Genomic DNA, 20,483 nt, shown 5'->3' with positions numbered 1-20,483 from the left:
ACTCTGGCAGCGATCAGGGGCGTCCCTGTTTAATTTGTGCCCTATGGCAGAAGGGCTACCTGTGCCCTGCCAGTGGGGTGGGGCCAGCCCTGGGAAAGTGGAGAAGAGTTTGTCCTATGTGGCTTACTAGTTTCCTAAACAGACTATAGAAAATATTTCTTGTAATACTTTCAGAGTACATTCCTTAAGCCTTTGTGCTAACAATCATTTTCTAGACTGTCTGAAGGAAATGCCCAGTTGCCCGAGTATGGTGTTGATCTTACGCTTAATGACTCAGGTTAGGGGAAAATCTTACGATGTTACCCACGTTGAGGAAGATGGATTATGTCCCTAGATTTACAGAAAGTGAAAAAAACCAAAATAGCTGTGTAACCAAGAACTTGATAGAGGGATTTTGCTACATTTTAAAGCCACACTCAAGTTCTTGAGTTTATAAAGAAATCAGCTCTGAATTTACATGGCTATAAGTGGAGTGGGATTATATGTGTATATTTATAAAACGTTTTAGACCAGTAACCTAAATGTCTAACAACACAACTAAATGATTGTCTATTCATAAAAAGGAAAACTATACAGCAATTAAAAAGCATGAACCATAGCTACTTGAAACAACATGGATAAATCTCACAAAAAGAATGTGGAACAAAATAAGCTGGACACAAAATAATACATTCTGCATTATTCCATTAACATAAAATTCAAAATCAGGCCAAACTACAGCCTTTTTTAGGGATGCATGCATGGTTGGTAAAATTATAAGGGAAAGCAAGGAAGTAATTTTGATAGAAGTCAGAATTGGGATTTCCTCTAGAGCATGGCAGGGGGTAGTAGCTGAGAGGGGACATAGGGGACCTCTGGGGTGCTAGAAATGTTTTTGTTGACCTGGGTGGTAGTTACATGTGTGTTAGCTGTGTAATAATTTGTTAAATTGTATGTTTTGTGAGTTTTTTTGTACTCATAGTGAGAAAAAAATTTTAAATTTCTAGACTGTTAGAACTCTCAGATACCCAATCCTGACGTATCCATCACTGTATAGGTGAGGGAGTAGGGGCTGAGGGGCTGTGACCTGCATGTTGGGGACAGACTCCCACCTCTTTGTCCTGGCTTCAAGCCTGGTGCATAGACCAGTATACAGAACACTGCATCTACTCACTGAGGGAAAACAAAGTCTCTTATAGAAGGATAACTCTGTTAAATTCCTAAGGTAATTGAAAATCCTGGGCCTGGAAAACCAATACTTTGTCTAACTAAGAAAATATTGAATTGGATTTTTCAGCTAAAGCCTCAAAGCTGAGAACAGTATGTGTACATTTCTCCCCATTCTAAAGAGAAGTTCCAGACACATCCATGCTGGACTTAATAAAACAGCAAAACAGGTCTGGGGCTAGCAACCCCCCACACCCCCACCTCCAGGCTGTACGGAAAGGCTGGGGATTGATGGGATCTTCCATCAGTTGGGAAGTTGTTATGGGTAGTTGTTGTGGCAGTGGAGAGTGCTGTGGATTCTTTCACTCACCCCCAGGCCAGGGGATGGTTGGAGCAGGGAAGGTCAAGAGGACTTATGGAGTGTCAGCAAGAGAAGAGCCCGGCAGCTCACTTCCTAGCTGGCTGGGCACAGCCGCTCACAGGCCTACCCAGAGTGGAGCATGGTGAGGGTTCTGGGAGAACCCGGCAGTGTCCCCTGGAGTCCAGAGCTGTGCTGGAGAGTTCTCTGGGTGGGAGGCTGACTGGGGCAGCCCCCACAGGCAGGGGAGGAAGAGGGCAGTCACGGGGGCCATCTGTACTTCGAGGGCTTGCTGCATCAGGAGATGTGAGGGTGACATGGGTCACCAGAGGGTGACAAGTGGATACTGAAAGGAAGAGATCTGAAGAGACTGCTCAAGAGGGCTGCCTGCTGGAGCAATGGGGCCCTAGGAAGAAGAGGCTGAGGGGCAGAGGGCTGGGGACAGCATGAGAGGGAGTCACAGGAGGAGGGATGGAGAGGGCAGTGCCCACTCAGGGAATGGGGCAAGGAGTGGTCCCTGTGCAGGGCTCCCAAGGACCCATAAATAGATGCCATGAAAGCACATATGCCTGTTCTAACAGGGAGCCTTGCAGCCCCACCAGCAAAAGTTAAGAAGGAATGATAGTGGCTCCAGTGATGTAAGATCACCCCCATGCCCCATCCACTGCGGGTCCCCTGAGCCATGTGTCAGCCCAGAGCTAGAGGGGGAGGCTAAATAAGCTCTGATTAGAAGTGAATTTGAAGATTTGATTAAACAACTGAGAACGAGTCTCAATCTTAAAACTGGTACTTAATTAACAACAACAACAACAACAAAAGAGGCCGGGCGTGATGGCTCATGCCTGTAATCCCAGCACTTTGGGAGGCCAAGGTGGGCAGGTCACTTGAGGTCAGGAGTTCAAGACCAGCCTGACCAATATGCAAAAACCCCGTCTCTCCTAAAAATACAAAAAAAAAAAAAAAATTAGCCAGGTGTGGTGGCGGGTGCCTGTAGTCCCAGTTACTTGGGAGGCTGAGGCAGGAGAATCGCGTGAACCCAGGAGGCGGAGCTTGCAGTGAGCCGAGATTGCACCACTGCACTCCAGCCTGGGCAATAGCGTGAGACTCCCTCAAAAAAAAAAAAAAAAAAAGAAAAAAGAAAGAAAAGAAACAAAGAAACTGGCTGAGCCTGGTGGCTCACGCCTGTAATCCCCAGCACTTTGGGAGGCCAAGGTGGGTGCATCACTTGAGGCCAGGAGTTCGAGACCAGCCTGGGCAACTTGGCGAAACTCCGTTTATACTAAAAATACAAAAATTAGCCGGGCATAGTGGAGTGCGCTTGTAATCCCAGCTACTTGGGAGGCTGAGGCAGGAGAATCGCTTGAATCCGGGAGGCAGAGGTTGCAGTGAGCCAAGATCGCGCCACTGCCTTCCAGCCTGGGCGACAGAGCGAAACTCCGTCTCAAAAACAAACAAAAACCCCAAAACACAAAAAGACATAAAAACTATTTGGATAACTCTAGCATCTACCCAAGATGTTAAGGAATCTAAAAGGGAGTTCTTAAAGACAATAGATGAGACAAAGCCATTTCCAGTGTCGGCCCATTTAATAAACTGGTTCCACCTGGATTTTCTCTTCATTGTGGTGAAAGCCACCACCTAACAGTGCTGGCCCTGCCTGCATCATCGCATGTCATCATGACAACCTGTGGGGGAGAACAGCTCCATTCAACAGATGCAGAAACTGCAGGTTAAAGGGTGAAAAGCAGTTGCGAAGTCCCCACAGCTTGGAAATGGTGGAGCCGAGACTGAAACCCAGGTGTGCTAGCACCTAAAGTTCATGCTCTTTCCACCACATTAGACTGTATTCTGAGGGCACCAAGGAAGCTCCATTTTTCTTAAGAAACCAAATTGCAGTCCTCCAGGACCACAGCCAGGGGAGCTTCTTCGTGGGAGAGTGGCTGCTGCTCAGAGTTGTGACTCCCATCCTTAAGAGTCCTCTGTCCTCTCTGGCCCCCTTTCTACTGATCATTGCTGCCCCCTTCACAGGGGAGAGGGGCCATGGCCTATCCCCTAAAGAGTCTGCCAAGGTAGACTCATAACCTCCCCGTGGCACAGCTCAGACAAGCTGGGCTATTTACATAAGACTTGACCCAGGGCTTGAGGAAAGTGCGAGGAATGAGGTGCAGAGGAGACTGCTGCTTCTGGGTGACAGTCTGCCTGGCTGACCACAGCTGGGGTACTCATTGGCCTCTTGAGGCCCCCCACAGGCCTGCCCTGCCTGACCTACTCTCGTGAGGCCAAGGCCATCTCCTCCACTCTCTGGGGGCCTCTTCTGACTCCTCCAAACTCTTCCATGTCTGGACTCCTGGCTTCTGCCCAAGGCCATCTATTGGAGTTTGGGTTTCCAGTTGAGGATCTGCCTTTTTCCTGGATGACCAAACCTAGAATGTGACCGGCCTCATGCTCCCTCCTCACAAGGGTGTGGCTTTATCCGAGGGCCTCAGCAAGGCAACCAACACCAGACATGAAGCTGGTAAGACCAACATCCACCTATTCATTCCTTCAGCAAACGTTTACTGTGGACAGCATCAGGTTGGCAGTATCATGCAAGGCTCAGGAATATGGTGGAAAACCAGACAGATGCAGTTCCTGTCCTCAGTCTCTAGGCTGCCTTCCTAGAGGCCCCTCACTGGGTTTCTTAGCAGTTTTGTACAGATCCTACCCCCTTTGCTGCCAGCAGGCTCACCTCTGGGACAGGGCACATATAGTCTGGGCCAGAACTTGTCCTGGGGTCTTCTTACGGCCCTGGTTCAGCTTGCATTCAGCATAACAACTTAGCTAGGGAGTGCTGCAGGCCCCAAATGATGCTAAATACTAGACTAGCTGTGTTAACACCATCTGCCCAGAATGAAGGGACAGGTGAGGCAGAAGGGTCTCCGACAGCGCACAGGGCAACCAGTGAAAGCGTCCTTACTGTCCTGTTCCTGAGGTCTCTCTGTGCCTGCTTTACTGCCCTTCGCTTTCCTACAGAGCACACTCAGCTCAGCCTGGGAGACAAGGTGGGGGTGGAGGATGGTCCATCCTTCTTCCGCATCAAGGTCAGTAGGTTCAGAGCTCTGGGGGGGTGCTGAGACCCTGGGACAGGCTTCCTGCTGAGGGCACTGGGGCCTATGCTTGTGCCACTGCCTAGCCAGTTGCCTCCCAGAGTAGAGAAGCAGTCTCCCAAGCTCTTGCAATTTGTGGGGAGCCAAGCTGCTCCGGAGAGGGGCCTCAAAGCTTCAGCCAGAGAAAAGGCAAACCCAGCCACCCTGAGAATCTCCTCCTCCCCCTCAATCACACCCTGCAGAGGCGTGATCTGTCCCTGGGTTCGCACCAAGCCTGCTATTTTGTTTATGCCACAATTGATCTGCCATCCCAGTTTGCAAAGAGCAGACACTTGGGGGCTTTATTATGCCACTTTGACAAAAGCTGTGAAGCTCGTTCCCACAGCCTGTCTGGTGCCGCCTTCGCAAATGGGGCCCTGGTGATGGGGCCTTCGGAGTTCAGCTCAGAGAGCATGGAAGTGAGATGGAGAGGCCAGCACTGATCTGTATCGTGCAGCCCTGGGCGGCAGCCTCGGTTGGGCCCTTGACACACTCCTCCCATCCAGGCCCCCAGCCACCCTGTGAGGGAGGCACTATTACGCCCAAAAATGCAGGCAAGGAAATGGGCTGAGGGAGGGGAAGCATTCACTGAAGTTAGTTTGTACGTGGCTGAGCTGGCCCTGAAGCCCATGCCCTTTCCACTTGCCAGACAGATGGGAAGTCTTGACTCATTACCCGCTGGAAACTTTTCCTGCTGGGCTCTGCACTGTCAACTGTGAGAGAGGGAAATAAAACGTACTGTACAGTCCAATCTGGGATACTTCTGAGAGTGAAAGTGGCTCTACTAGTAATTACCCCAGGACAGCATGTATAAACCAGGGCTGTTCCAAGCAACTGGGACACATGATTAAAATGCAGATTCCATGGGAGGTCCCGCTCAGAGGTTTATTTAGTGGGTCAGAAAATGGGCCCAGGAATTTCATTTTAACAAATGTCTCCAGATAAATCTGATGTAAATGGAATATTCCTTTAAGAATGCCATTCCTTTAAGAAATAATGTTAATAAGGTATTCCAGATGACCCTATTGGTTGGAATCTGTCCAACTACAAATATTTTGATTTAAATTTCCATTGACCTAAAATTTTTGTGGTGGGCACTGCAGCTCTCTCCTTGCCAATCATTCTCCCAACCTGTACTATATTGAGTAGCAGCCAGGCTACTTGGAGAACAGACTGAACTCCAGGAATGGGCTCTATTAGTCTAGGCCAATCAGGATAATCCAGTTCCTTACCATGACTGGCTCAAGAATGGGTAGACCTAAGTCAATCAGTGCAGAGCATTTTCATGACTACAGAGAAACCATGGGAAGGCTGAGGCGTGGACTCAGTGGGCAGGGATGGAAAAAGACTCAGAAATACTGGGCATGGCCCATGGCTCATTAGGGTTGCCAGGTAAAATACAGAACACCCAGTTAAATATGACTTGGGTAAACAAGAAATCATTTTTTAAGTATAAGTATGTCCCAAATATTGCATAGGACATACTTATACTAAAATATAGTTGATTATCTGAAATTCAAATTTCACTGGGCATGCTGTCTTTTTATTTCCTAAACCTGGCAACCCTACTCATGACTCCACTTGTCAGCTTGGTACACTCCTCTGAGAAGCTTCTCCCAATATTCCCATCTCATTTGATCCTTCCTGACTGGCCAGTGTTGGGATTAAGAGCCTCACTTTAATCAAGGAACCCAAGGCTCACACAAGGCTGAGCCCTGCCCAGCCAGGCCAGCGGCCAGGCCTCCCCATGTCCCTCTCTCTCTGAACAGGGAGGAGTGGGAGATGGGGGAGGGCTGTGGGATGGAGGGCGGGGCTGCCAACAGCCTGCTCTGTGGCTGGAACTGCGACATCGCCTCTCTGGGAATAGGAGGGAGCTTCTGGCCAGACTCAATGGGGGAGGACTGGACACTTGAGAGGGCACTGGGCCAAAGACTTCCCTGGGACATGTGCCCCACCCCTGGTACCTCAGGGCTGCACATGTCAGCCATCTCCATGTCACACCCCCGGGGAGGACAACCGACCACCGTGGACAAGCCCTGAACCTTTTGGGAGAGCTGGTGCTAAAAGAATGGCTGGAGAAGTCACTATTGAGGACCGAAAATGCGGAGGGTATAATAACTGCTGCTGTGTATCAAGCCTCACTATTTCCACGCACCGTGCCAAGTGCTGCACGCGTATCACTTCATTTAATCCTCACAACAACTGCATGAGGCTCCATGTTTTCATTGATTCCAAGTCACAGCTTTTTTCCTCTCATGTTAACATCTCTAAAATCGTGCATCTTACAGTCAATGGCCTGATAGTTTATTTGGCAGTATTTTAAATTCCTAATGGTACGTACCATGATGGTGTGTTCATAACCAATAGTGTCTTAGATTTGATGAACTATAGTGGGGATGATTATTGTCCCCAGTTGTGAGATTAGTAAACTGAGTTGCATTTAACAGATAAAGACATTGAAGTTCAGTAACTTGCCCAAGATCACAAAGCAAGCACATGGCAGAGATTTGAAACTAGAGGAAGGAGCTTGCAATGTGATAAAGCAGCAAATGTACAAGAGTTTGGAAGAAGGAGAGGTAGGTTGCTTTTGGCAAGAGCAGCAATTCTCAATTCTGGCTGCACAACAGAATCACCTGGGGAACTGAAAATAATCCCCAATCCCCGGGTGCATCCAGACCAGTTTAGGTCAACATCAGAACTGAGGCCTTCCTGGTGGAATGATTAGGAAAGACATATGGAAGAAGAGATATTTGTGTTCAGTCTTAACAATTGGGTGGGGCCGGGCACGGTGGCTCGCACCTGTAATCCCAGCACTTTAGGAGGCTGAGGCGGTTGGATCGCTTGAGCCCAGGAGTTCAAGACCAGCCTGGGCAACATAGTGGGACCCCATTTCTACAAAAAATTTGAAAATCAGCTGGGTGTGGTGGCGTGTGCCTGTGGTCCTAGCTACTCAGGAGGCTGAAGTGAGAGGATGGCTTGAGCCCTGGAGGTCAAGGCTGCAGTGAGCCATGACTGCACACTTGCACTCCAGCCTGGGTGACAGAGCAAGACCCTGTTTAAAAAAAAAAAAAGATTAGGTGGGATTTCAAGAGATTGACAGGGAGCAGAGGCCTAGGCTTGGGAAAGGCATCCCCTGCTGGGACAGTGCAGTGCCCAGGGCCACTGGGCAGGGTGAGGGGGTTCAGCCTGCTGGTGTAAGCCTGGCCCATAGGAAATGTCCAGTGACTCTGGCTGATGGAGCAGGGGAATCTGTGGAAGAAGGCAAGGGACAATGCTGGTGAGGCAGGAGAAGAGGGAATTGGGGTAACCAAAGGTTAAGGCGTAAGAACAGTGGGTGCAGCCAGTTCTAGGCAAGATTAGGCAGCACATAGGCCACATCCTCACTCCTGTGATAAGACAGAAGTTTCCACTTCAGCCTCTGATTGATTGTGGGCCAAGCTGTCACTTCAGCCTCTGATTGGTCACGGGCCAGTCCTTCATGGGGTGTAACTAACCCTAGGCCTCTAAAGGGCACCTAGGGGTGCTAGCAAATTCTTTTAGCTTTATAAAAACCCTGGGGAGAGGCAGAGGTTGCAGTGAGCTGAGATCACGTCACTGCACTCCAGCCTGGGTGACAAAGCGAGACTCCGTCTCAAAAAAAACCCCAAAAAACAAAAAACAATATTCATTCATTCAACAAACATTTATTTGCACACGATGTAGCAGGCTGTCATAGGCATTAGGGATACAGCTTTAAACAAAACAGACAACATTGACTATCCTGGAGCACACATTCTAGTAACAATAAGCAAACAAACAAATTTGTAAATAGCATAAAAAAAAAACAAACCCTGGGGAGCACTGCAGTAGAGAGGCTCTTGGGCCACCTGCTTGAGGCTCCCACTTTGTGGAATGTACTTTTGCCTCAATAAATCTGTGCTTTTATTACTGCTTTTTTTTTTTTCTTTTTTTAAAGTTTATTCTTTGAGACAGGATCTTGCTCTGTCACCCAGGCTGGAGTGCAGTGGTATGATCTTAGTTCACTGCAACCTCTGCCCCCTGGGCTCAAGTGATCCTCCTGCCTCAGCCTCCAGAGTAGCTGGGACTACAGGCACCCACCACCACACCTGGCAACCGTTCTTTTGTTGCTTTGTCTTTCATTGCTTTATTCTTTTGTTGCTTTGTAAGGGTTTTTCTATTCTTTGTTTAACGTGCCAAGAACCTGGACAACTCACAGTCAAGGCCTTCCATCTGGTAACATTGGGAGCACCTCCTAGCCACCTGGGACTCATGTTGACCCTACAGGAGCTTTGTGAAGTGAGCATTGCCTGGCACTTTTAGGTGCCAGCATCCAAGCCTAGCACCTGGCATTGTGCCCTGCTCTGTAGAAACTTCTAGGATCTGGTAAGCCTCATGTTCAGAAGACAAACTCAGCAAGTCTTAACTCCTGCAGGCTTGGGAAGGGCCTCCCTCGGAGAGCTGAGAGCAGAACTAGGAACAGGGACGGTGGTTTCAGGCTCTGGCGCCTCCACCTGCCAAGGAGGTGACATGGACACATTCCTTACCTTCTCGGACCCTCGCTTCTCCCTCTAAAAATGGCCCAATGCCCTACTTATTTATTTATTTTTTATTTTTTTGAGACAGGCTCACTCTGTCGCCCAGGCTGGAGTGCAGTGGTGCGATCTTGGCTCACTGCAACCTCCACCTCCCAGGTTCAAGCCATTCTCCTGCCACAGCCTCCCAAGTAGCTGGGACTACAGGTGCGTGCCACCACATCTGGCTAATTTTTGTATTTTTAGTAGAGACGGGGTTTTACCATGTTGGCCAGGCTGGTCTCCAACTCCTGACCTCAGGTGATCTGCCCACCTTGGCCTCCCAAAGTGCTGGGATTACATGAGTGCGCCACTGTGCCCGGCCCACTGCCCTACCTCTGAATGTCACTGTGAAGATTAAACGAGGATGTAGTTCCCACATGCATCCCACAGTGCCCGGGACATAGTAAGCTCCCCAAAAGCACCAAGCTTAGCTGGGAAGCACGATGGGTGAGGCATGGACCTTATTTCACAGCAAAGTGGCTCAGGTGAGGCAGGCAAGGAATGGGCAAATCACGACACGACATATGGATTTCCATGGCAGGGAAATGCCCCCGTAGGCACAGTCAAGCCTGGCTCTACCATTGGCTCCCCGTTCTCCTACCTCGCTGGGGCTCCATCTCCCCACCTCTGGGCTCACTTCCTGCTTTGGCCCCTACGCTGGGTAGGAGGCCCGGCTAGAGGTTAGGCACCATCTTTTCCAGTCCCCAAAGTGAGAGTGTGTGTGTGTGGGAGGGATATTTTAAAATGGGGCTGTTGTGGAAAAGCTGAGACCGTGGGCTGCTCTATTTGTTGGCGCTTGCTGGTTTGTCTGATTTGCAGAGCTGGATGGACTGCTCCCTGAGGACAGAAGCTCTTGGTTTTCTTCCCTCCGAAGCCAGGTGTGGGGTGGGAGCATCCAGTGCACCCCTCTTGCATTGGGTGCGCAGTGATCCGGACAGAGAGGCTCCAGTCAGCCAGGCACAGAGAAAATGGCCCTCTGCCCCTGTTCTGCTTGTTTTTGTCTTGTTCTCTGGGGGCCTTTGAGGTGACTTTCTTCATTTGATGACAACAAGATGGGATGCGGGGACAGCTGAGGTGGCAGGAGTAGGGGAGCTAGGGACAGAGGATGAACCCCACAGGCTCAGGCCAGTGACTTCTAACATTAGAGAGGTTTTGGTTAACTGGAAGCAAATGCAAGTGACTTCTTTGAATCGACTTTGTACCTCGGCACAGCCTTCCTTGCTAGCAGGGCTGACTTCAACCACCCCCCACTCTGTGCTTTATCTCTGGGATTAAGGTTTTCTCTCCTCACCAGAAATCATTGAGCAAAATGAGTTATTAAAAGCCGGTTAACCACTCCTGCCTCCGGGTAGCTCCCGTTTAACAACCTCTCCTGGGGAGCAGCTGTCAAGCTCGGCCCTGAGCTGGCGGGAAGATGACTCATTTACATACAGCCCGTCTCCAGCCCCCCCCACCCCAAGATCTGTCCCTGTCTCCCTGATGACTAATCCTTTCCAGGGATGAGATCACTGCCCCTTCTAACCCCCCCCCCCCCGCCCCCACACACAGAAAGAGCAGAGCCCTCATCTCAGCCCAGAATTTTGGGAGAAGACTAAATCCAAGACCAAGGGAGGCCTTTGATGGGACAAAGACGTGACTGATGAACCCGGAGTGAGGAGCAATGAGATGAAGAAAGCTCTGCCCACCTACCCCGTCCCTCACTCCTCCCTCCCACCTCAGGGCGCTCATGTGGGGCTTGTGTGGGGAACAGCTCCAGGGTCATACCACCTCTCAGAAGGGAGACAGACCAGCCAGCCGTGAGGTGACAGACCAGCCGGCAGCTCAGAGCAGCAAGACAATGTCAATTCAATCACTTTACCTCAATTCCTCTATCACACAGGAGGAGATTTTAAAAGGAAGTCTCTGGTGGTTTGTAAAGCAACAAATCCTGCTCTCAAGTGGATAGTTCCAAGCCCTCTCAATGAATTCAGTTTTATACACCTGGAGAAGCACAGCCTCGTCCTTTCCATGGAGCTACAAGCCACATCTGGGGGCGCTCAGTGCCCAGGCTGAGGGGGCACGCAGAGCCCTCGGGGATGACTCAATGCACAGAGGCCACTCCTTAAGGGCCCGGCTCCCTCAAACTGAGGTGTCCCCATGCTTGGTCTTCCCACAGAAGCCAGCCTGGTTGGCTGCTTCAAAGGAGGAATAAAGATGAGGAGCCATGATGCAAACAAACCCACACCTTTCAGCTGCAGCCAGGGAGGTGCTCTAGAGGCCCACGGGGAGCTGTGTGTCTGCTCTGCTAGCCCGACATGCACCTGCCCTATGGGCTGGTAAAGGGGCTGCCCACAGCACCTCAGCACATGGGTCTCTCTCTTTTCATCCAGCCCAAAATGTCAAAGCACAAGGGTCTCTGTCAGGGCCTGGCTGTGGTCACTGGACTGCGGCTGAGGGGTAAGGTGCACCCCTCCTCTAATGGGGGCGCACCCCTCCTCTAATGGGAGTGGGGCTGGAGCTAATGGCACATTCCACTCTCAGCTGCCACAGACAGATGGGGAGGTTGATGGCCCGCACACAGGAAGTGAGGGATGGTGGGGATTGAATTTATGGAGCCCCTATCCTAGACCAAGCACTCTGCTGGTACTTTCACAGATGTAATCCCCAGAGCAGCTCCTGGGGGAGGTGTCATTATGCCGGTGAGGAAACCAAGGCTCAGAGAAGTAAGGCAGCACAGGTCCCAGCCCCATGCCCACAGCTCTTTCCACTCCACCTCTTGAGGCCTGACTCAGCCTTAGGTTCAGAGAATGCAACTGTGATTTTTCCCTGAGATGAGCATTCAATCATACTGCGCCAGGGTACTTGCTGTGGCCAAAACGCCTGCCCTGGATCTGTGGCATGACTTTGTGTCAGACCCTGTGCGATAGAAGGAGATGGAAGCTGAGGTTCAGAGACGTTAATGACCTTGAAGGTCAGGGTCACAGAAAATGGCACAACCGGGATTGCAACTCAGTTCTGCCCAATTTCAAATCTACCTTCCTGCCACCTCCTTGCCTTGCCTATTGTCCCCCTCCCTTCATATGACCTGGGACCCAGACTCCCTGGTTTTCTGGAAATATTCTCTCTCCTTTTGGCTCATTCTGTGCACTGTCCCAGTTGGTGGTATTGAGGCACAGCTCTGCCCAGATCACTCTCCAGCTCAGCTGCCCTGAGCTCCCCAGCCCCACCTTTCAAGGTCAGGAATGACTTATTTCCTTTTCTCTTCGCCTGTCTGAATCCTCTCCATCATCTGACAGCACTTTCAGCTCACCAGGCATTTAACTGTGTGCTGTCTTGTGACAGCCCCTGTCCTGACCATTGTCCCAGAGATTTAACCCTTTGTGTTTTTCTATGTTAGCTTGCCAATGAGGACATGGCCCATGTCTTGGACTTCTTGCCACCCTCCAGAATGCAGGTCCTCAGGAAGCAGCTGCTAAATTCCGGACACAACTGGCAGTTTGTCCAGCGATCACCAGCAGACACTGTACCAGAAACATTGTCTCCATCTTAGTTTCAGTTAACTCAACATGTTTTTGAGACCTGCTGTGTGCCAGACATGAGGGCAGGGGAAGGAAGACTATGGTGAATAAGATTGCCCACAGACCTCCAGGAACACACCTGTAGTCAAAACAAAATTGAGCTTACTGGCTCACTGCAATGAGGAAGCTTGGCCACCATGGATTCTGGGGCATCTCAGTCAGAGGGTATCAAAGAGGGCTAATTCTAGGAGTTGGGCTTGAGTTCTTGAGTTAGGTGATTTACGGAGGGCTTAAGGAAGCAGGCTTCGCTCTGGATGGGATGCTGCCAAAGAGCGGAAGTACTTCTATGACTGGGCATCTTAATTCTTAGCTGGAAGATGGGAACGACATAGCGAGGCCAAGCTGTGATTGGCCAAGAAGCAGCAGTTGCTCATACTAACCAGATGAGGGATGTTTGGTCTTTTTTGTGGTTTGGACGATGTTCTTGTTTTGGTCTGTGTTTGGACATGATTATGGGGTGAATGGTCTTGTTTTTCTCTCACTCCATCTTGGTCATAAGGCGGCCTTGCCTGATCAGGGGTTCTGTGAAATGCTTATGCTCCATGGCAGATCCTCCCAGCCCCACTGTGAGTGCCAGGCCAGCTCTCGGCGCTCAGGGGCTGCCTTCATCTTTCTCAAAATGCTGCTGTGCTTTGCAGCCCATAATAGCATTTTACTGGATGCCATTCATTATTTTTTGTAAATGAAATTCTTTCCAAGTGTTCCAATTTACTTGGCTATATATGTGCATGTGTGCACACACGTGTACTTAATTCCGTACATGGAGCACACTGCTCAGTTGTGAAAATATGGGTGATTTTCTTTCTTTTTTTTTTTTGAGATGGCATCTTGCTCTGTCGCCCAGGCTGGAGTGCACTGGCGCGATCTCAGCTCACTGCAACCTCCGCCTCCCGGGTTCAAGCGATTCTCCTGCCTCAGCCTCCCGAGTAGCTGGGATTACAGGCGCCCACCACGACGCCCAGCTAATTTTTATATTTTTAATAGAGACGGGGTTTCATCATGTTGGCCAGGATGGTCTCAATCTCTTGACCTCGTGATCCGCCCGCCTCGGTCTCCCAAAGTGCTGGGATTACAGGCGTGAGCCACCGCGCCCAGCTGTGATTTTCATTTTAAGTTTCTTCTATTTGCTTTTATAAATATTTCACATTTTCTGTGGTGCAAATAGGATAGTTGCTACTTTTGAAACCGTAAGTTCACTCCCAACAAGCACTGTTAAGTTTATAAATAAAAATGAATAAGATATGATCCCTGTCCTCATACACAATGACCACAATGCCCTATGAAAATGACAGTGAGGGAGATGTCAGGGGATTCCGGGAAGCAAGAGAAGAGGTTTGGGAGGGTGCCCCAGAGCAGGTGCCATTGGAACTGAGTAGTGAAGATGCCTTAGCCAGGAGATGGAGGCAGTTGGGCACAAGGTCTGCAAGGTCCAGGTTGGCATTCAAGGGTTCAGGTGTCATGTGGATAAGACTTTCCAGGGAGCACGTGTGGTATGAGAATGAAGGCCCCTGAGGAACTTCAGTATCTAAAGGGCAGAAGAGGAGTCTATGAAGGAGACCACATTCATTCAACAAACATTTATTGAGGGCCTACTATGGCCAGGAACTGTGCTAGGCCCTTGGGATTCAACAGTGATCTAAAAGACAAAGTCCCCTACCCTCAAGAAGCTTACATTTCAGTATGGGAGACGGAATAATAAACTACAAACAGTTACGTGGCCGGTGAGAAAGTGGCAAGTGCTACAAAAAATAAAAAATAGAGCAGGCCAAGAGGGTGAGGAGTGTGCGGGCAGGGAGGAGGCAGGTCATGGTTTTAAGTGGGGTGGGTCCAGGGAGGCCTCGTTAAGGAACGGATGTTTGGTAAAGGACTAGGGTAAGAGTGTTTCAGGCTAGTCAACAGCACGAGCAAAGGCCCTGAGGCAGAGGGGCTGGAAACAGAGAAGAAAAGAGTGAAAAAGGACTGGGCATGGTGGCTCATGTCTGTAATCCCAGCACTTTGGGAGGCTGAGACAGGTGGATCACTTGAGGTCAGGAGTTTGAGACCAGCCTGGCCAACATGGTGAAACCCCGTCTCTACTAAAAATACAAAAATTAGCCAGGCATGGTGGTGCATGCCTGTAATCCCAGTTACTTGGAAGGCTGAGGCAGGAGAATCATTTGAACCCAGGAGGCAGAGGCTGCAGTGAGCCTAGACTGCACCACTGCACTCTAGCTTGGGTGACAGAGAAAACACTGGACAAAGAGATTAGCCAGCAAATCCCTCCTGCACACTTTCAGGGCAAAGTTTAGGTGATATAAATGTCCCTGAAATGAGAAAAACCATGACTTTCATTTGATTTTAATGTGAGGGAGAAACATAAACTAGTAGTTTTACAAAAAGAAAAAGAAATATAATATTCAAGTAGATTTCAAGCAACAGCAGATATGCTGAATATATTTGATAACTGTCTTCTTTTTCTCTGTCAGCAGAGTCTCATGCAATTTTAAAAGGAAATTCGATGAAATGAACACCCATCAACATCTTTAATAGCTGCAAGCAATGTGGAGCAAATTTTTTGTCTTATTTAATGTGGTCATCACCATAACCCAGTAAAGACAATATCATCATTGCTCCCATTTTGTAGACAGGGAAACTGAATCCAGGATAAATAATGTAGCTTGCATGACACCAAGCTTCCTCAAGTCTGAGCCAGAATTTATATCTCCCATTTCTCAACCTCATCTCTCAAGCCTATAATCTTTCAGTTATAAGAAGGGAAACACTTGAGGGTGTATCAGTTTGTGTTTTGTTCATAGTGTTTATATTCTCTCAATCAAGGACGGTTTATTAAAAAATTTTAGGAGGTGGTAGTCAAAAAAAAAGTGTCTCTGGCTGCAGTACTGGGGACAGACTGCAGGGGTGAGTTCAGCGAGTCTAGTTCAGAGGCTGTGGATCAAACAGGTGGGGTGGCCCAGACCAGGAGAGTAGCCAAAAGGGGACTAAGGAAGGGAGGCCAAAGGGAGGCCACAAACGCAGGAGAGGATGAAGTTGCTGAAGCTAGAGGCCATTCAGGAAGGAAGGAATGACGGGGCAAGGGGTCAGAAATTTCTAGAAGAATCTAGTAAGATGGAAACCTAACAGTTCTACTGGGATTTGGCAACTGGGAGGAAGCTGGCTCTGTGCAGGAAAGAAGGGGGCACCGCTGTGCGGATGCCAGACTGCGAAGGGCTGCAGAAGGAGACGAAAGGGGAAGAAACGGACGCAGGTAGGGGTGGCTGCTGTTAAAGCTGCTTCCCCGGGAGGCCAAGGACATCCACAGCTGAAGTGCTCAGGACCATCCACAGCTGAAGTGCTCAGACACTGCGTTTTCTTTATCTCAGAGAGGCTGTGTGACTTGCCCATGTATGAGTACAGTGGCTAAATCACAAGCCCTGGAGTCAAGGGTTTAGGTTGATCCAGCCCCCACTACTCACTGGTGGCTGTCAGCAAGCTACTCGCTGTGCCTCAGTTTCCCCATCTATCAAGTAGACAGCACTGCCTTACAGATGGTTGTGAGGATCAGAGGGGAGGGGACAGTTGGTGGATTTAGCAGAGTGCGTGGCACAGAGGAAACACTAAATATGCTTCTTCAGCTCCTTATCAAGGTTAGGCCTCCACAAAGGGTGGAGCAGGGAAGAGAAGGCCTCACCGGGCAGACCTATCTTGGAGAAGATACAAGCAATGGTGCTAAAGTTTCACAACAGTGTCAACCCCCTCCCTCATGTGTGTACTCACAGCTACTCACTTTCCTACTCTGTGCCAGCCATGAGGTGTAGTCACTGTGCCAGGGGGCTGAGTGTCCGGCCTGGGACGTGAGAGGGCATGGGCTCACCTGCTCAGGGTTTGAATGAGACCCCGGTAACCACAGCAGTAAAGACCCCTCCAATGCCATCTCTAAATTAAAATGGGTGATCAGAAAATAGCAGGTGAACGATAGTGCCCTCACTGCCCACAGAAGTGCCTTCAGTCAGATTTAGCGCTCCATCTTCTGCCTTTCTGAAGGGACAGTGGAAGCATCCATTTGAAGACTCTTCCTGTGTCTTCTGCAAAACCAAAGAAAAACCATCACTGCCGATGTCTCTCTTTAAAGATCTGTTAGGCTAGGCACGGTGGCTTATGCCTGTCATCCCAGCACTTTGGGAGGCCAAGGCAGGGGGATTGCTTGAGGCCAGGAGTTTGGGACTAGCCTGGGCAACATGGTGAGACTCCATCCCTAGAAACAATTAAAAACAAACAAACAAACAAAAAAAAGCAAGCTGGGCATGGTGGCTCACACCTGTAGTTCCAGCTACTCAGGAGGCTGAGGCAGGATTGTTTGAGCCCAGGAGGTCAAGGCTGGAGTGAGCTGTGATTCTACCACTGCACTCCAGCCTGGGCAACAGAGTGAGACCCTGTCTCTACATAAATCAGTAAGATCCATCTGTGCAATTCCTTCCTCCTAGAATTCAGAATCTGAGGTGCTGGTTTCCTGAGGACACTTGTGACTTGCTGCCTTTTATTGAACTCTGAGTGCCCTATTGCCCAGTTTGAGTGGTCCAATGGGAAGTGCAGAGCCACTGTGGCCATTCATTGCTGTAGAGCTGCGCCCCAGTACCTGATACATCCCTCACCCTTTTCCAATTGATTTTTAGCTTCCTTCATCCCTCCCTCTTTCCCTTGTCCTCTTCGTGTCCACAGGAAGCCTGTTGGGAGCCTGCTATGGCAAGTGCTGTGCTAGGACACGGTCCTGAACTCTTAGAGTTTGTGGTTCAGTTATTCCAGTTTCAGCACTTACATTCATTCAAATGCTTTGTGGAAGCAAGCTGGCTTTTAGTCACCAGCAATAGCAATTTCTGAAAATCACCAAGCCACACCAAATATATGAAATATCTTTCTCTAAGGTGGTCTTTAAAATTTGGGCTGACTCTCCTCCCTCTAGGAATGTTCTGATGAGTTTCAGTCTGAAGGCAGGGAGATGGTCTCGGTGACCTCCTGGGCCCCTGTTCTGGGCTGAACTGTATGCCCGTACATTCATAGGTTGAGATTGTAACACTCCAGTACCTCAGAATGTTACTGCATTGGTAGAAAGGCTTTTTAAAAAAGGGAATCAAGGTAAAACGAGGCCATTAGGGTGAGCCCTAATCCAATATGGCTGGTGTCCTCACAGGAAGAGTGTATTAAGATACAGACATACACAAGGAAAACCACGTGAAGATATGGAGAAGGTGGTTGTCTGCAAGCCAAGGAGAGAGTCCTCAGGAGAAACCAACCCTGCCAGCCCCTTGATCTTAGACTTCTGGCCTCCAGAATTGTGAGAAAATACATTTCCATTGTTTAAGTCCCCCAGTCCGTGGTACTTTGTTATGGCAGCCGGAAGGAGACTGGGGCCGCCTGTTTGCTTGGCTGCAGAAGCCCCACGTGGCTGCACCCTGGCTCATTCTGTTTTCTGTAGCAGCAGCAGCAGCAGCGGCAGCAGGGAGCCCAGGATGCAAAGCTTGGTTTCTGAGCCCTGATCAGGAGGCTGTGTTTATATTTATCCTGCTAACTGCAGGGGACTGTTTATTCCCAGAGAAATAACCTCCTGGGCAGGATAGGGGCAGCCAAGGAACCAGCTGCTTCCATCAGGCCTGCTGGGCTCCTCCAGGTTCTCATACCACTTCTGTCGAGGCTCTCTCTGACGCAGCTCTCCTCACTCCACACCAGGCTTGGGCCCAGGGGCACAGCCTGGTCTTCCTGAGGATGCTCAGATGCAGAGACCGACTGCTCCTCACAAGCACCCTGGCACATGCACAGCCCAGGGACTGGAGCCTTCGCAAACAAGTCACAGTCCTAGTCTCAGATTCAGTGCAACACTAGGCGCTTAGTAGATGCTCAGTAAACAGAACAACAAGGATTTTTTTTTTTAGTTTTAAAACATTAGTCTACCCATGCCTTGATAAACTGTAAAATGCCTTTGCCACCCATTCTCCCTTCTTGCTCCCTTTCATGGGAGCTCTGAGGGGAAGGTCTCTGGGGTGGGTTCCAGCAAACCTGGGCCTGTTCTGGGGTCCTGCAGCCAGGTTGGGCTTTCAGGAGCCTATATTTCATCTGGGCCCCAGTCACACTACATAGATTTTTGTTTTATCACAGAAATCACTGCCACACTGTGACCCTTAAGGTCCTCAGCAGGGATGGCGCGAGGTGAGAGTATCAAAGCCAGGTGAGAGCACTCAGGTGGCTTCTGCCTTTGAACGTGTGAGAAGCTCACTCATGCACAGCGACAAGCAAGAAAGACATGGGAAACTGACAGGTTTTCATCACTGGCTAGTGAAAACACATTTTATACTTCTGGGCCAACAAATACCTGGGTCAATTCACACATTGGCTTGAGAATGAGTTCTTTTTCTTTTTCTTTATTTATTTAGAGATGGGGTCTCACTGTGTTGCCAAGCCTGGAGTGCAGTGGCTACTCACAGGCACAATCATAACGCGCTACAGCCTCAAACCTCTGAGCTCAAGAGATCCTCCCACCTCAGCCTCCGAGTAGCTGGGACTGTAGGTGTGCACTACTGTGCTTGGCCAACGTGTTCTTTTTTGAGGTGGGAACTTTAATTTACTTGAGCAGATGTATCAACGTAGCTGTGAATAAGGAGCTACCAGGGCATTAGACTGCAGACTCTGACACAACCACCGTCACCACAATAAATAGCAACAACCACCACCATAACAAGCACAGACACCTACATTTTTTTTTTTTTTTAGCTTTGATTACTACACTGTGTTGCTTTCCTCACTGAGGCTTATGTGGGGTTTTCTGGTTTTAGGAATCATTTTCACACACGGTTTATTTACATTTCTTCACAACCTCCTAGTGAGGTAAGCATTATCCTCGGTTTTTAGATGCACAATCTGAGGCTCAGAAAAGTGCAGTGTGAGGTCACTTTGTGAATAAGTCATAGAGGTAATGTCAGAATTTGGGTCAGAGACTCCACAAGGGCTGACCCTCCTTGTGGGTCTCTGAAGACACTGTAGAAACCCGTGGGAAGCTCTGCTGTATTGCTGGGTGCTCCCGTTCTGTGGCAAGACAACCTAGAAGGTGATAGGGGGTCTTCTCCAAGACATGTGCTCTGTTGGCTCTTTGGGAGAAAGGGCAGAGTCGGGGATCAGGACGGTCATGCAGGCTGGCACTGCCCAGGGGCTGATCTTCCAGGAGCTGGGCTAGCAAGCTCGGGATGGGGGATGGGTCATTCCCTCCTTCTCCCCACTGTCACTATAATTCTGGAGATCTGTAAAAGGATGTTTAACATGTTTAAAGTCTTTGTTTCCCATCCTTCTGCCAAGGATTGAGACATCGCCCACCCAGCTTCAATCCTCATAGCTACTTCTGCCACTGATGGGAGGAGGATTGAGGTTCTTTCTACCAAGGAGCCAGGAGGATGGCTGTCACTGCTCCTGGAAGCAGGGACTCCCAGATGTGGGGATAAGTACGCAGGGCCTGCCTTCCCTCCACTCTTGGTGGCTTCCAAAGGCCAACATTCTAGAAAGCCAACCACCCATGTCTCCTCTCTTTCTATTGGAGTGACTCTGCCGCTTCAACAGAGTATTAAAAACAAAGACAGCCTTCCACCCTGACGTCAGACACACAGACACACGAGCACGAGCATCTTGTACTACCCTGTGCCCCCATTCCCCATCAGCATACACGTGGTGTTTCGGGGATAAAGCTACACCAAAGGAACCCTCCCAT

The 20,483-nt window shown here is 49.6% G+C and overlaps 2 protein-coding genes across 2 annotated transcripts in view; one reads left to right on the top strand and one right to left on the bottom strand.

Moving 5' to 3' along the window:
- MSH2 (mutS homolog 2) overlaps nucleotides 1-9,520 on the top strand; it is a 127,725-nt gene extending 118,205 nt beyond the window's left edge. The window contains exon 17 of the mRNA XM_055108003.2: nucleotides 9,249-9,520. Coding sequence (XP_054963978.1) covers nucleotides 9,249-9,505 — 257 coding nt within the window. The 3' untranslated portion in view covers nucleotides 9,506-9,520. The remainder of the gene's footprint in view (nucleotides 1-9,248) is intronic.
- Nucleotides 1-20,483, bottom strand: part of KCNK12 (potassium two pore domain channel subfamily K member 12) — a 55,214-nt gene that overhangs the window by 7,240 nt on the left and 27,491 nt on the right. The window lies entirely within an intron of this gene.

This window comes from Pan paniscus, chromosome 12, assembly GCF_029289425.2.
Source record: "Pan paniscus chromosome 12, NHGRI_mPanPan1-v2.0_pri, whole genome shotgun sequence".
In the NCBI taxonomy this organism is placed as follows: Eukaryota; Metazoa; Chordata; class Mammalia; order Primates; family Hominidae; genus Pan; species Pan paniscus.
This window is presented reverse-complemented; position numbering and strand designations above follow the sequence as displayed.